Raw genomic sequence first — 16,611 nt, 5'->3', positions numbered from 1 at the left:
TGGCAGCCAAGGGGTTAAGAAACACACCTTCTGCTCTTACATCCGTCTCCCAACCATCTCTGACAGAATACTTCGCACTCGCTGATAGAGAATGCACATTCACCTGTTCAGAAACAAACTAATGTTAATGGCGTGAAAACAGCCACCGTCAAATGGTGCGGTTGGAGTCTTGTTCTCGGACTTGACTTGGATCAATAGTGGACTCGACTCTGAATTTTTTTTAATGACTTGGACTTGAACACTGGAGACTCGAGACTGGACTCTGACTCGAGGTTTAGTGACTCGACTACAACACTGGTGTAGATACATTTAAAAAAGGTGTAAATATATGTTTCGGCATTTTGCAGCACTAAAAACTCGTCTTTTTTTGAAAAAAAAAACATTCTCCAGTAATATTTGAAAATGCTGCGCAGTTTAGTGTGGCTGGGGAAATCAGAGATTTGAAACCGTTTAACATCCTGGTTCCTGATTCAATACGTTCAAAACAGAGGATGAGTTTCTCTGACTTGTTGATGCTGTTTTGGTTGCTATGGTGATCTATGGAAAGTATAAACTCTATTCCGTGACGTGGTTTACATTAGTTGTATATCACACTATGATTTGTAACACCTTACTATCACCTTGTGCATGCGATCTGAGATTTTTCAAGAAGACCACAGGTTCTGGATGATCAGGAACTGTGGTGGTTCTCAGGGAGGGGTTCATAGTGTCTAGTCAGTCTGTAGGCAAAAGTGATGGCACCCACCATCCAAAGGTTAACCTCTGCTTTGGCATAGGAGCTCCTTGCGTCTTACCCACACAGCAAATATTGAGCAATTATTGGACAAGGTTGAACAAAATATCGTGATTTGTTAGTGGCGAGCAAGCAGCAATTATTTACTGATGCCAAAGATGGACACAAACAAATCATGATATTTTGTGAAAACCGAGTTCAGTAATTTTTTTTTTTATTCAAATTATTATTTTTTGAAATACTGATGAGTTCAAATGATGAGTCAAACAATAACAAAGAAATCAGATGCAATCACTGTTTCAGAGATGCCTACTAGTACGGATTGGCCGTATTTTGTACAGAAAAGTTACGTAAATACGATGTTACGGCAAACAGTGTTATTCTGTACGGAATTATTATAGTCTTAAAAAATTCCAGTGAGTTGTTTTTAAATGTCCAAGCGACTTTTTCAATCCATGCGCGATTCACGGCTAGGCTATTTATTTTTACGACAACCACACATGCTGTGTGTGACATGCGCAGATTCCGCACATTTGTTCGCACTATTTTCGATACGGTAGAATGGCCATGCATTACACCCAGTCAAAAGGGCAATGGATATGCGCACTACAAACTGTGTAGAACTGACATTAACATCACTCGTGGTGGTCGGGATGACTGCACGTGGCATGTCAACTACAAAAAAAACATATGGAGTATGCTGAAATGGCGAGTCAGGCGGAAAGTAAATCTGGGGGTATCCAGCAGTTTTTTACGAAATCTGTGGATGAAAAGACACGGAACGTGACACGTGCTGAAGCGGTGATGGTTGACCTGTGCTTGGAGTTGAACTTGCCAATTAGTGCCATGAAATGTGAGTTAAACTTATTCAGTTTCTTTTTACGTGTGATTTTTATTCACTGAAATATCAAACACTGGCTGTACTTCTTTAATTCAAAGTCTTTTCAGTGTTGCAAGTGCAAATGTACATGTAGTATGATCAAAAACAGAATTTTATGATTAGTGCTGTTGGGATTGTGGCAAAAAATTGATCATTCCACTGTTTTAAATACAATTATAAATGTCATTTTATTCAATGTCTCTTCTGAAGCATTATGCTGAAGTATTTATATATTGGGACATTAAGATAACAATGTCGGACTCTCTTTGGCATGAAATAAGAAATTTTTTTTTTAATTTTATTAGAATCCGTTAACAGGTAGAACATTTTGCCAGGCAATATAATATAATACTTTTGAGGAGTTACATTCAATACCAATGACTGGTAGTCAACCGTAATGTCTGCAAACAGGGAACACTATTGTATTTATAAAAATGTGATATATTGTATGCTCTAGAAATTTGTTGAGTGGAAATTCAGTTGAGATGGCTGCTCGCGTTTTGTTTATTCAATTCACACAAAACGGTTCTTTTTAATAATTTAAATGTTAAACATATTGGTATATATACCTCTTTATAATGGAAATGCGCATAAATGAATGTTACTGAAAGTCATTCTAAAATACTGAAAAATGTTTTCAAGAGTACTGAAATTCAAAATTTGGGGTAGGCATCTCTGCTGTTTTATTTACATCTCACAGAACTCAAAATACAAAAGTGCGAAGTAACTGTGCATGAGCGGACCATTATTTGTAGGCAGCTATTTGCAGCCAATCAAAACGGCGTTAAAAGTAATTTGAAGCTGTTATGAATATCAGAAGAAAAGCTCAATCAGTAATAGGGATGCAGCTGAAACGAGTAACCTGCTTAGTATTAAGCAATAAAAGCATTAACAGTGAACTCCTCACGCTGAAAGTTGTGATTAAGATAATCATGACCAATGAGCACAAGACACCTTGACCTGAGGGGAAATGAAGTACGTGTGGCTCAGTGCTCGCAGAGGTGAAGCGCTTTCACATACATCAGTGTTTCTGCATACTTTTTAACCACACACTCGTAAGAAACTTTGTGTACACACAACTCGCAGCACTTCACAATCATTTTTAATGCCCACACTTGCTGATACTGTTCTGTGTGCTCAAGTCAGCCGTCCTTGCATTCTCGATTAAATATACTGTTTAAATGCCATAATGTGTTCTATCAGGTTACTTGTCCTGTGCTATATGTGCTATATCTCAGCATGCGTACACACATGCAAGTTGGTATTCAGGTGTTAAACAGCGTCCTTGATGGTTGGGAAGCTGAAATTGAATTATGTGATAAGTGTGGAGTCTCAGTGCTTTCAGCAACCATACAAAGATTCTTTATGTCACCTAACATCTAACTGTTAAACTGATACATTTTTTAGGGCACCTTCATTTGAAAGGCAGCGCAGAAAAGATGTCCAAGTCCTTGAAGAATTATATTACAATAAAGGTAGGTTCTCTTAACATACTGTACTGATGTACATTCAGTATCCAGGTTAATCCGAATAGAATGTAATGTACAGTGGATATAAAAAGTGGACACACCCCGTTAAAATGACAGGTTTTTCTGATGTAAAAAAAAAAAATGAGACCACGATAAATAATTTCAAAACTTTTCCCACCTTTAATGTGACCTATAACCTGTACAATTCAATTGATAAACAAGCAAATCTGTTCAGGGGAAAAACATACAAAAATAAAAACCGTACAATAAGCTGGTTGCATAAGTGTGCACACCCTTAAACTAATACTTTGTTGAAGCACCTTTTGCTTTAATTACAGCATTCAGTCTTTTTGGGTTCACACCTGCCATCAATTAAAATGACTCTGATTAACCCCAAATAAAGTTCAGACATTTACTCAGTTGCCTCCTCCAGCAAAAGCCAGGGTTCACAGAGAGCTTACAAAGCGTCAAAGGGAGCTCATTGTTGAAAGGTATCAGTCAGGAGAAGGGGACAAAAACATTTCCACGACATTAGATATACCATGGAGCACAGTGAAGACCGTCATCAAGAAGTGGAGAAAATATGGGACGACAGTGACATTAGCGAGAACTGGACGTCCCTCCAAAATTGATGAAAAGACAAGATGAAATCTGGGCTGCCGAGATAGTCTGGCTAACACGACTTCAAAGCTCTGCGAGCATTTGGTCTGGCAAAGATATTAAGCCCAACCGTTTCCCAAAGGCGTGGTTGACCCGCCTCCCTGAAATGCCTCAGTTTGCTACTGGTCGAAGCCAGAAAAGGCTGTGACGAAGCTTAAACCAATCACATCACTCTTTCCTCTGACGTATGTGACGCGACGGAAACTGCTTGAGTAACAGGAAGAAGATAAATACCTCCAGGGCTGCTCTTTGCTCCATTTTCAATGAGAACTTCCCGTTGAATGCTTTCAATACAGCATCTACCGCTGTGTCAAAGGCTTGCCGCTGCTCCATGTTCGTAATGTTTCTAGTGAATGAAGCGCTTCCGGCATAGATTCTGTAAACAATCTATGGCTTCCGGTCGCAGTTCTGCTACGTCACTGCCTTGAACACGCCTCTACCCAGGGCCGTTGGAGATGCTCAAAGTTGATTGGCTCCCGATTTTTCGGGAGCTTGGAAGAGCTGGAGATAGCTTGCCTTGCCAGACTAAGCTCGCAACAGGCCCTCGTGTTGCGTCACACTTAGGATGGGCGGGCCCAGGCTACTGCCGAGAGGCCGACAGCAACACTGAAGGAGCTGCAGGAATTTCTGGCAAGTACTGGTTGTGTACTACATGTGACAACAATCTCCCGTTTTCTCCATATGTCTGGACTATGAGGTAGGGTCAAAGAAAAACATCCAGGCCTGGCTAAATTTTGCAAAAAAAAAAAATCAACTCTCCCAAAAGCATGTAGGAAAATGTGTTATGGTCTGATGAACTCAAGGTTGAATTTTTTTTTTTTGCCACAATTCCAAAAGGTATGTTTGGTGCAAAAACAACACTGCACATCACCAAAAGAACCCCATACCCACGGTGAAGCATGGTGGTGGCAGCATCATGTTTTGGGGTTGTTTTTCTTCAGCTGGAACAGGGGCTTTAGTCAAGGTGGAGGGAATTATGAACAGTTCTAAATACCAGTCAATTAAACCTTCAGGTGTCTGCTAGAAAGATGAAGAGGAATTTCATCTTTCAGCATGACAATGACCCCAAAAAAGTTTTGGAACGGCCCAGCCAGAGCCCAGACCTAAATCCAATTGAAAATCTGTGGGGTGACCTGAAGAAGGCTGTGCACAAGAGATGCCCTCGCAATCTGACAGATTTGTAGCGCTTTTGCAAGGAAGAGTGGGCAAATATTGCCAAGTCTAGTTGTGGCAGGCTGATAGACTCCGACCCAAAAAGACTGAATGCTGTAATTAAATCAAAAGGTGTTTCAACAAAGTATTAGTTTAAGGGTGTGCACACTTATGCAACCAGCTTATTGTATATTTTTCATGTTTTTCCCCCGAACAGTATTTGTTTGTTTTTCAGTTGAATTGTACAGGTTATAGGTCACATTAAAGGTGGGAAAAGTTTTGAAATTATTTATGGTGGTCTCCTTTTTTTTTTTTTTAAACATCAGAAAAACCTATTATTTTAATGGGGTGTGTCCACTGAACATAGTTTGAGGTTATTATCCTCTTGTGCATGCAGTGTAATATGTCTGAAGATTCCAGAAGACAGTGTTTTCTTCTGCAACAGTTTTTGCTTAAGACTAGTTGTGGAGCAGTTTTGATCTCTGTACAGTGGTTCTAGTTCATGTACATCATGCTTTATTCCAGTCTATTAACTGTTTAATGTGCACTTTTTACTGAAATGTGCAGGTTTAAATTTTTTTTTTTAAAGTGTTTCACCTCGTATGAAATGGCAATATAATTACATTAGAAAAACTGATATTTCCATGAATTCAGTCTCACTAGCTTGTAGTTTCATACTTCTGTCGGCATTTTTCCTGGAACAGAAATTAAGTTTGTCGTGAACAAAAGCCCACAAGGGATATGTAGTTTCAACACCGAGAGTGGGCTTGGATGGAAACGAGCTTTAGACTGAAGTAGGGTGGGCAACAAGATAAAAATATCATATCAGAATTATTGAAGACATTTCTATGATGCATGATATGGATCTTGATGTATAGGTTTGCTCATAAACTGCCAGCAATACAGTGGTGTTGCATTTAAAAAAAAAAGTTTGATGATCCTTTTTAATGTCTAAAAATTTAATTTTTTTTTATTTTAAAAATATTTATTTAAAAATATTTTAACATTAAAAAGGGGAAACACTACTAAAAATCTGCCAATCCTTTTAAATGTTGACATTTTCATATTTTAAAAATTAAGTTCAAAAGTTCAACATTAAGTCACTAATTAAATTTAATAAATATTTTTCAAGATACAAGATGCCTTTATTGTCACTGTACAAGTACAGTGAGATGTCGTTTGGAACAATCCAGCAGATGCTCAGTTAAATTTACTAAAGTATAAAAGTACTTCAATAAAAAAGTAATCAGTTCAGTTATCCCTTGACTGCTGAGGTCGTAGGGGTGCCATGCTAGACTGGGTGGTCAACACCTTCCACTGGTCACGGTCCTCTGTGAGGCGAAGAAATGGGTAGTGGGGGTTGGTTTCCCAGCCTGAGGAGCAGTAAGGCGGCGACTCCTCACCACAGCCTGGGGGTGGTGCCATGGGAGGCTGGTACCTAGCACCCTCTTAGTCTCCCAAATCTAGGTATGCATCTGTTCTGGAATCCAGCGGCTGCCTAGTCTGCAGTACCTCTGCGTCTGCCAATATTTGGCGGCAGATACTGTCGTTGCCGAGTCTTGGAGAGGAGATGGGCACCACCAAGTGACTCTCATGCCTACTGTATGCCCATTGAAATGCCATAATGGACTCACACTCAGTCAAAAAAGTAATACAAACACAAATGTACACAAAATCGAGGTAGAACAGAATTGAGGTAATATGTACAAATGAAGGAATAAGATTATGTACATGATGAAGTGCTTGAGTATTGCACATATTTTTATAAAATCTAAAAAGATATTACGATCTCGGAAAAGGGTATTATGACAATTTATTGCAATATCAATACTATAACAACATATTGCCTCGGCCCGAACTCAGGCTCATTGGAAGAGCAGTTTCCACCACAGGCAACAGAGGCCTCTAGAAATTACAAACTGCTCTTTTAATGTTTCTCCTGAACGTCTGTCTTCTCTCTTTCCTTTGTGTAGGAATTCTTACAGTCCTATACTGCCAGTGAGTTTCGACTGTTTTGCCTCTTATCCAAGTACAGATCAGGTAAGCTTTATTACCATATCTATATCAACCACAGATATAAACCATTAACCACAGAGACGTCCTGACACAGAAGCTTACGTGTGAAAATTTGCCTTTGAAAATACAGAGGTTTTACAAAAATAATGTCATTACAGCTATGAGGGAATACTGAAAAAGGTCACATTTCCCCAAAATAGTATTCGGAGCTACAACTCTCTTTTCCTCCCCCAGCGATTGATTACAGTGATGCGAGTATGAATGAAGCTCGTTCTACGTTGTCCTCCATCTCGGACTTCATCCATAATGCCCGGGCCTACATGCAGGGTCACCTACAGTGCCAAGACATACATGAGAACTTTTTATGGGAGAGGTAGGAGATTCCAAATTGCTGCTATACTGAAACTGAAGAACTGAATGAGCAAAATTTCCTAACCTTGAAGTGAAAATAACTTGTATAAGCCAGCAACTAAAATGTTTTGCTGTTTTGTTCTTCCGTAATGAACATGGAAAGTCATTTAAAAATCATTCAAAAATTATGCTTAGGTTATTTTGACATGAGCGTAATGAGCTGACGTAAAAATTACTGGTCTTGCTTACAACCTCAATTCCAAAAATGTATTGTATTGTATTGTTTATTTTTGAATAGGGACAGATACAAAGACATAGATATCTGGAACAGTTATCTGATGTATGCATCACAGTATTTGTAGCCAAAGCTAATTCACAACACTTGTCCCTAGTTGGGCTTTTAATTAAACAAAACAAAAAGAGAGAAAATGAATATTTAAAATCTATGAGAAAAAATATATATACATAAAAATAAAATAAAATAAGAAAATAATGGTCATAATAATAACAAAATTAAAAATAACAATAGCAATAGTAAAAATAAAAAGACAAATAGCAAGCTAAGTATCTAAACTAGTGATTCAAACTAAATATGAGAGCAGGATTGCTGTTGAACTAGCCATTGTTTTGTTTGTTTTTTAAAAGGGAGAAGTGTAGCTATGGATTTTAAACTATGGATTTTAAAATGTTGGCACACTCTGTAAAACATAAATAAAAACAATGTGAAGATTTGCAAATCTTGGAAACCCTATACAGTGTCTTGCAAAAGTATTCATCCCCCTTGGTGTTTGTCCTGTTTTGTCGCATTACAAGCTGGAATTAAAATGGATTTTTGGGGGGTTAGCACCATTTGATTTACACATGCCTACAACTTTAAAGGTGAAAATTGTTTTATTCTGACACAAACAAACAATTAAGATGAAAAAACAGAAATCTGGAGTGTGCACAGGTATTCGTCCCCCCACAAAGTCAATACTTTGTAGAGCCACCTTTTGCTGCAATTACAGCTGCAAGTCTCTTGGGGTATGTCTCTATTAGCTTAGCACATCTAGCCACTGGGATTTTTGCCCATTCTTCAAGGCAAAACTGCTCCAACTCCTTCAAGTTAGATGGGTTGCGTTGGTGTATGTTATGTCCCTCTTCTACCTCTAGGTGGCTGTAAGTTCTCTCTGATAATCTAATTCTTTTTCACGAATGGGCAGTTCTTTTAAATGAATAGCCTCTTTTAAATCAACAGGTGGCAGGATTCCTTTTTCAACTAGATAGGGTAGGACGACAGACTTAACAGTATTTTTCAAACGTTTCTCACCACTACTTAATTCAATCTGCAATAAAGACGCTACCTCTATCAACTGCTCTTTGGTAAGGCGATGAAAACCTTCCACTGATGGATTTTCAATGAAATCCTGCGCTACCGCAGACATGATTAACAAGCTCAAAGAAATAAAATCAAAGCAAATGGCTGCAATATACAAACTTCAAACAAAGTGGCCACAAAAAAAAAAAAAGACCACGAAAACGTTCGGGTGTTGCCAAATACCACGCCAGCACAAATTATTACAGGAGGATAAGGGATTAGACGATCAAAGGGTCAAAACCCGGAAATCACAGCAGCCCAAAGTCTAATGCTGCGTTCATGTGCTATGGGAAGATGATATTTTCCAGTTGGGAAGTGGTATTTACCAGTGTGTTGTGTTCACATGCTTTTGTTGTTGTTGACTAATTAAAGATGGTGGACCAGATTCAGAATCAGGCCTGTTATTTGGCTAAAACAATTATAGATTGCCTTGTTCATCAGCTACAGCAGGAATGAGTTATCAAAAGTCAAAAGGTAAATAATGCTGAATATTTCCTCATCATGACAAGTAGAGATTTTCTTAACACATTGAATGCCACGCAGTTTTTGGAAATTTGGCTGTAGCCACAATGAGAGTAGCCAGTATCTAGATCATTGTTGGCATTCTTTGGACAGCCACAGAATATTTTGTATTAGGCTATAATATACATATTATAATAATATAATATACATAACATGACTCGTTTAAAAGGTGAGAGTCAGCTTTCCGTAGGTGAAAACCACTTCTTTCTTGGTTCATAAGCTAGTCTTGTACTGCTCGCCGCCATGTTGAAAAGGTTAAAGTTCATATCATCTCAGCAACTCGTGTATCAAAATTTTCTACGAGTTGCCCAGTGGAAAATACCACAAGAGGGGGCGTTCATGTGTGCTTTCCATGTCGCCGTTTGGTATTTACCGTAATTCCCATAGCACATGAACGCACCATAATCCCTAACAAATATCAACCTGCACTACACTACAATCGCAGTACACAAAAATCTCAAGGCATCAAAACAAAAGAGCACGTTAACTGGGTGGTTCACTGCTGCACCACAACCCCTACTTACCTAACCTAAGAAAACTAAGTCAAACTCTAGTCTTCAGTGGTTCCCCTAAAAGGCGAAGTTTAACCGCGAACTCAGGGGTGAAGAACGTCACCCCTGAAGCAGGCCAACTAAGGGCTACAACCAAAAACAATAACTAAAATAAAAAAGTGGTGGACTCTAGTGTCCACCCGACAACTACCTGATTATGGTGCACGCTAGACACCCAGAAAACAGTACTCACCAACACAATCACATTGAGACAACTTGCCGTATACCCACAACACAGGCCCACTAGGAAACTCCCGGACGAGCCCCCATTACTACCCCGTTACTGTAATATTATGTTACAACCAGCTAACCAGCGTAACACACGAATGACCAAAAAAACCAACAGGCTCAAGTCTAGGGGGTTTATTACAAATAAGGGGTTTACAATATAAGAAAATAATAAATAAAAATAAAGACAATCACTAAATATGATAAGGGTAAATAACGGCATCAGCTGCTGGCGTGAAGACAACCCCTTTCTTGCTCCTGGTCACAGCTCCCATTTATAGTGCACAACATGCCAGGTAGACCAATTGGAGACGTCCCACCAACAGGGAACACCTGAAAGACAATCAACAGGCAAAACACAAGGAAATACGAGAGAACCTACAGCCACCTAGAGGTAGAAGAGGGACATAACAGTGTACAGCAATCTTCAAGTTATGCCACAGATTCTCAATTGGATTGAGGTCTGGGCTTTGATTAGGCCATTCCAAGACATTTAAATGTTTCCCTTTAAACCACTCCAGTGTAGCTTTAGCAGTATGTTTAGGGTCGTTGTCCTGCTGGAATGTGAACCTTCATCCCAGTCTCAAACCTCTGGCTGACTCAAACAGGTTTTCCTCCAGAATTGCCCTGTATTTAGTGCCATCCAGCTTTCCTTCAGTCCTGACCAGCTTTTCTGTTCCTGCAGATGAAAAATATCCCCACAGCATGATGCTGCCACCACCATGCTTCACTGTAGGAATGGTGTTCTCAGGGTGTTGGGTTTGTGCCACACATGGCATTTCCCATGATGGCCAAAAAGTTCAATTTTAGTCTCATTTGACCAGAGAATCTTCTTCCATGTGTTTGGGGAGTCTGCCACATGCTGTTGGGCAAACTCCAAATGTGTTTTCTTAAGCAAAGACTTTTTTCTGGCCACTTTTCCATAAAACCCCACTCTGTAGAGTGTACGACTTAAAGTGGTCCTATGGACTGATACTCCCATCTCCGCTGTGGATCTTTGCAGCTCCTTCCGTGTTATCTTTGGTGTCTTTGTTGCATCTCTGATTAATGCCCTCCTTGCCCGGTCTGTGAGTTTTGGTGGGAGGCCTTCTCTCGTCAGGTTTGTAGTGGTGCCATATTCTTTCCATTTTGCTGTAATGGATTTAATGGTGCTCCCTGGGATATTCAAAGTTTGGGATATATTTTTTTTTTTATAACCCAACCCTGATCTATACTTCTCCACAACTTTGTCTCTGACCTGTTTGGAGTGCTCCTTGGTTTTCATGTTGCTTGCTTAGTAGTGTTGCAGAGTCAGGGGTTTTCCAGAACGGGTTGATTTATACAGACATCATTTGACACTTTGATTGCACACAGGTGGATCTTAATCAACTAATTATGTGACTTATGAAGTTAATTGTTTGGACCAGCTCTCATTTGGAGGTTTCATACGAAAGGGGGTGAATACCTATGCACACTCCAGATTTCTGTTTTTTTTTCATCTTAATTATTGTTTGTGTCACAATAAAAACAACAGTTTTCATCTTTAAAGTGGTAGGCATGTTGTGTAAATCAAATGGTGCTAACCCTCCAAAAATCCATTTTAATTCCAGCTTGTAATGCGACAAAACAGGACAAACACCAAGGGGGATGAATACTTTTGCAAGACACTGTATTTTGTTGAAAATAGTGCAAAGACAACATATCAAATATTGAAACTGAGAAATGTTATTGTTTTCTGAAAAATATATGCTTATTTTGAATTTGATGTGAGCAACATGTTTCAGAAAATTTGGGATGGGGCAACAAAAGACTGAAAAAGTTGTGTAATGCTAAAAAAAAAAAAACTATTTTGGTTAATTAGAAACAGGTCGGTAACATGATTGGGTATAAAAAGAGCATCCCAGAGAGGCGGAGTCTCTCAGAAGTAAAGATGGGGAGGGGTTCACCGCTCTGTGAAAGACCATGTGGGCAAAGAGTGCAACAATTTAAGAATAATGTTCCACAATGTAAAATTGCAAAGGATTTGGGGATCACATCATCTATGGTACATAATTTCATTAAAAGATTCAGAGAATCTGGAGAAATCTCTGTATGCAAGAGACAAGGCTGAAAACTGACATTTGATGCCTGTGATCTTCAGGCCCTCAGGTGACACTGCATTAAAAGCAGACACGTGTCTGTAGTGGAAATCACTGAATGGGCTCAGGAACACTTCAGAAAACCATCATCTGTGAAAACAGTTCATTACTGCATCCACAAATGCAAGTTAAAACCAGATATAAACAATATCCAGAAACACCGCCACCTTCTCTGGGCCCGAGCTCTTTTACGATGGACTGAGGCGAAGTGGAAAATTGTCCCGAGGTCTGACGAATCAAAAGTAGAAATTCTTTTTAGAAATCATGGACACCACGTCCTCCAGGCTAAAGAGGAGACGGACCATCCAGCTTATCAGTGCACAGTTCAAAAGCCGGCATCTGTGATGGTATGAGGGTGCATTAGTGCACATGACATGGGTAGCTTGTACATCTGGGAAGGCATCATTAATGTTGAATGATATTTACACCTTTCAGAGCAATATGCTGCCATCCAGACAAAATCTTTTTCAGGGAAGGCCTTCCTTCTTTCAGCAAGACAATGCCAAACCGCTTTCTGCACATATTAAAACTGCATGGCTCCATAGTAAAAGAGTCCAGGTGCTAAACTGGCCTGCCTGCAGTCCAGACCTGTCTCCCGTTTAAAACATTCAGTGCATTATAAAGTGCAAAATACAACAAAGGAGACCCTGAATTGTTGAGAAACTAAAATTGTATATCAGGCAAAAATGGGACAAAATCTCTCTTTCAAAACTACAGCAATTGTGTCCCTCAGTTCCCAAACGTTTACAGAGTGTTGTTAAAAGTAGAGGTGATGCAACACAGTGGTAAACATCCCCTGTCCCGACTTTTTTGAAACGTGTTGCTGACATCAAATTCAAAATGAGCATTTTTCAAAAAACAATGAAATTTCTCAGTTTAAACATTTGATATGTTGTCTTTGTACTATTTTCAATGAAATATAGGGTTTCCATGCTTTGCAAATTATCGCATTCTGTTTTTATGTAGTTTACACAGCATCCCAACCTTTTTTGGAATTGGGGTTGTAAAATTAGACAAGAAGATGGTGTTAATTCCTGGTACATACAGTGGGGCAAAAAAGTATTTAGTCAGTCACCAATTGTGCAAGTTCTCCCACTTAAAAAGATGAGAGAGGCCTGTAATTTTCATCATAGGTACCGGTATAGCTCAACTATGAGAGACAAAATGAGGAAAAAAAATCCAGAAAATCACATTGTCTGATTTTTAAAGAATTTATTTGCAAATTATGGTGGAAAATAAGTATTTGGTCAATAACAAAAGTTCATCTCAATACTTTGTTATATACCCTTTGTTGGCAATGACAGAGGTCAAACGTTTTCTGTAAGTCTTCACAAGGTTTTCACACACTGTTGCTGGTATTTTGGCCCATTCCTCCATGCAGATCTCCTCTAGAGCAGTGATGTTTTGGGGCTGTCGCTGGGCAACACGGACTTTCAACTCCCTCCAAAGAGTTTCTATGGGGTTGAGATCTGGAGACTGGCTAGGCCACTCCAGGACCTTGAAATGCTTCTTACGAAGCCACTCCTTCGTTGCCCGGGCGGTGTGTTTGGGATCATTGTCATGCTGAAAGACCCAGCCACGTTTCATCTTCAATGCCCTTGCTAATGGAAGGAGGTTTTCACTCAAAATCTCACGATACATGGCCCCATTCATTCTTTCCTTTACCTGAATCAGTCATCCTGGTCCCTTTGCAGAAAAACAGCCCCAAAGCATGATGTTTCCACCCCCATGCTTCACAGTAGGTATGGTGTTCTTTGGATGCAACTCAGCATTCTTTCTCCTCCAAAGTTGACAAGTTGAGTTTTTACCAAAAAGTTCTATTTTGGTTTAATCTGACCATATGACATTCTCCCAGTCCTCTTCTGGATCATCCAAATGCTCTCTAGCAAACTTCAGACAGGCCTGGACATGTACTGGCTTAAGCAGGGGGACACGTCTGGCACTGCAGGATTTGAGTCCCTGGCAGCGTAGTGTGTTACTGATGGTAGCCTTTGTTACTTTGGTCCCAGCTCTCTGCAGGTCATTCACTAGGTCCCCCCGTGTGGTTCTGGGATTTTTGCTCACCGTTCTTGTGATCATTTTGACCCCACGGGGTGAGATCTTGCGTGGAGCCCCAGATCGAGGGAGATTATCAGTGGTCTTGTATGTCTTCCATTTTCTAATAATTGCTCCCACAGTTGATTTCTTCACACCAAGCTGCTTACCTATTGTAGATTCAGTCTTCCCAGCCTGGTGCAGGTCTACAATTTTGTTTTTGGTGTCCTTTGACAGCTCTTTGGTCTTGGCCATAGTGGAGTTTGGAATGTGACTGTTTGAGGTTGTGGACAGGTGTCTTTTATACTGATAACGAGTTCAAACAGGTGCCATTAATACAGGTAACGAGTGGAGGACAGAGGAGCCTCTTAAAGAAGAAGTTACAGGTCTGTGAGAGCCAGAAATCTTGCTTGTTTGTAGGTGACCAAATACTTATTTTACTGAGGAATTTACCAATTAATTCATTAAAAATCCTACAAGGTGATTTCCTGGATTCTTTCCCCCCATTCTGTCTCTCATAGTTGAAGTGTACCTATGATGAAAATTACAGGCCTCTCTCATCTTTTCAAGTGGGAGAACTTGCACAATTGGTGGCTGACTAAATACTTTTTTGCCCCACTGTATTAGTTGCACTCACAGTTGTCATGAAGAGGATACTCAGGCATATGAAGGTTTACTTGTCTGATTCAAGAAATATTATTGAAATTGCTGATAACTGAGGTAAATTTATGATATATAGGATATTTTGGGGATAACTGTTGCAGTTTTATTGTCAATAAGAAATCCAGTGATAAATAGTACATTGATTCTGACTTAAAAGTGTGTATCTATCTATCTATCTGGTAGTCGTCAACTTACGACTGCGCTTGGTTACGACTGACCGGTCGTAAACCGTTCTGGTCGTAAGTCAGCCTATGTTAAATGAACGTAAGTATATTGTGATGTGTAATGATATTGTAATCATCTTAAAGTCTTATTTTATCAACATTTTCTTATTTCATTACCGTGGCTCATTATTTGGTTTAAGTCAAACACTGCATACTACACTGCGTACAGTACAATTCGTTTAATATGTGCAAAACAAAAAATACGAAATACAGGTGTGAAAAATAGAAAACATTTTAGTTTGAAACATACCAAAATACAAATGTAAAACATGGCAAAATACAAAATTTAGTGACCGCTGGCATCACTGGTGCTTGGCTATGGGTCGTCTACATCGTCATCAGCTGTTGCAGCGCTCGGGCTGGTGGGAGCATTTGCTCGTTTCATAAACCAGGAGCTGGGGCGGAAACTGTATGATGGAGTGCGCGAGGGAGCGCGAGAGAGACTGCGCATGTGCCTGGAGCTGGGACGGAAACTGTATGACGGAGTGCGCGAGGGAGTGCGAGAGAGACTGCTCATGCGCCTGGAGCGGAAACTGTTGTACGTGGCGAGAGGCGCTGCCGGGAGCTGGGGCGGAAACTGTCGTACGCTCAGCTAGCTCAGCTGGGAAACACTTGCCAGTCATAACCAGACGGTTGTAAAGTCGATCGGTCGTAAGTCGCATAGGTCGTAAGTCGACGACTACCTGTATATATATGTGTGTGTGTGTGTGTGTGTATATATATATATATATATATAATTTTTTTTTTCTGTTTTCCATTCTGCTGTGCCTTGTTTAGGTTATCAGTCACACAGGCCACCGTGCGAAATGCACTTGCAGACGACTTTGACACACCAAAGGCAATGGATGCCATCATGAACCTCATTCACCATGGAAACTGTCAGCTCCAACCTGTTACCAAAGTACGTACATATGTGCATCAGTCTATGTGTAAATGTATAGAGATCTTGCAGTCACGTGACCGGAAAGTACACAGCTGCCATCTTGTCGGTAAAAAACACCGCTGAATACTGCTGCACTCGTGTACAGAATGGATCAATTTCAACCGACGGACTACACGGCTCATTTTTCTAATGAACAGATAACTAGATATATGTCTAAAATAAACGACCTACAGATTAGTGACCCTTATGGCTTTCCGGACGGAGTTTTCACGACCGTGTCAGTGGATATTGAACTGCCAGAGGTGGAATACCCAGACGTGTATAATTACCTCATCAACTTTCCCTCGCTGTTCAGTGGTGAAGCACTGCGTGCTTATAAATCTCTGGACAGTTATCTTTACAGAAATTCAGGATTTGTCAGCGACTCAGATGTGGCATCTTGTAAACAAGAAAATAACAATCCTCATTGGACGGGTAAGTCACTTAAGTATTGAGTACTAATACTATTTATATCAGTATCTAGTATAGCACTGACCAGCCGATTATAGAATAGAATAAGGTAATTCCAGCTGTAATTCCAAATCGTCCGTCTTGTTTACCATGGATCTGGCGTTGGAGAGGTAGAGGCTTAGCAGTGGAGATTTGAGTGGCTGTTTTCTGAGCTTAGTCAACAGGCCGGCTCTGCAGCCTCGCTTTTGCTTCCTCTCCCGACGCCGCCTCCTTCGCTTTGCTACCGATAACAATCCACGGAGACCCCGCTGGTCTCGCTAT

At 40.0% G+C, this 16,611-nt stretch overlaps 1 protein-coding gene across 1 annotated transcript in view; it reads left to right on the top strand.

The window, feature by feature from the left end:
- Positions 1 to 16,611, top strand: part of cars2 (cysteinyl-tRNA synthetase 2, mitochondrial) — a 53,364-nt gene that overhangs the window by 29,914 nt on the left and 6,839 nt on the right. Inside the window, exons 9-12 of the mRNA XM_060899504.1 lie at positions 3,021 to 3,088; positions 6,868 to 6,934; positions 7,145 to 7,283; positions 15,735 to 15,858. Coding sequence (XP_060755487.1) covers positions 3,021 to 3,088; positions 6,868 to 6,934; positions 7,145 to 7,283; positions 15,735 to 15,858 — 398 coding nt within the window. The remainder of the gene's footprint in view (positions 1 to 3,020; positions 3,089 to 6,867; positions 6,935 to 7,144; positions 7,284 to 15,734; positions 15,859 to 16,611) is intronic.

Source organism: Neoarius graeffei, chromosome 18 (genome assembly GCF_027579695.1).
Source record: "Neoarius graeffei isolate fNeoGra1 chromosome 18, fNeoGra1.pri, whole genome shotgun sequence".
NCBI classification, from domain to species: domain Eukaryota; kingdom Metazoa; phylum Chordata; class Actinopteri; order Siluriformes; family Ariidae; genus Neoarius; species Neoarius graeffei.
Note: the sequence above shows the minus strand (reverse complement) of the source record. Positions and strands in the feature narration are given on the sequence as shown.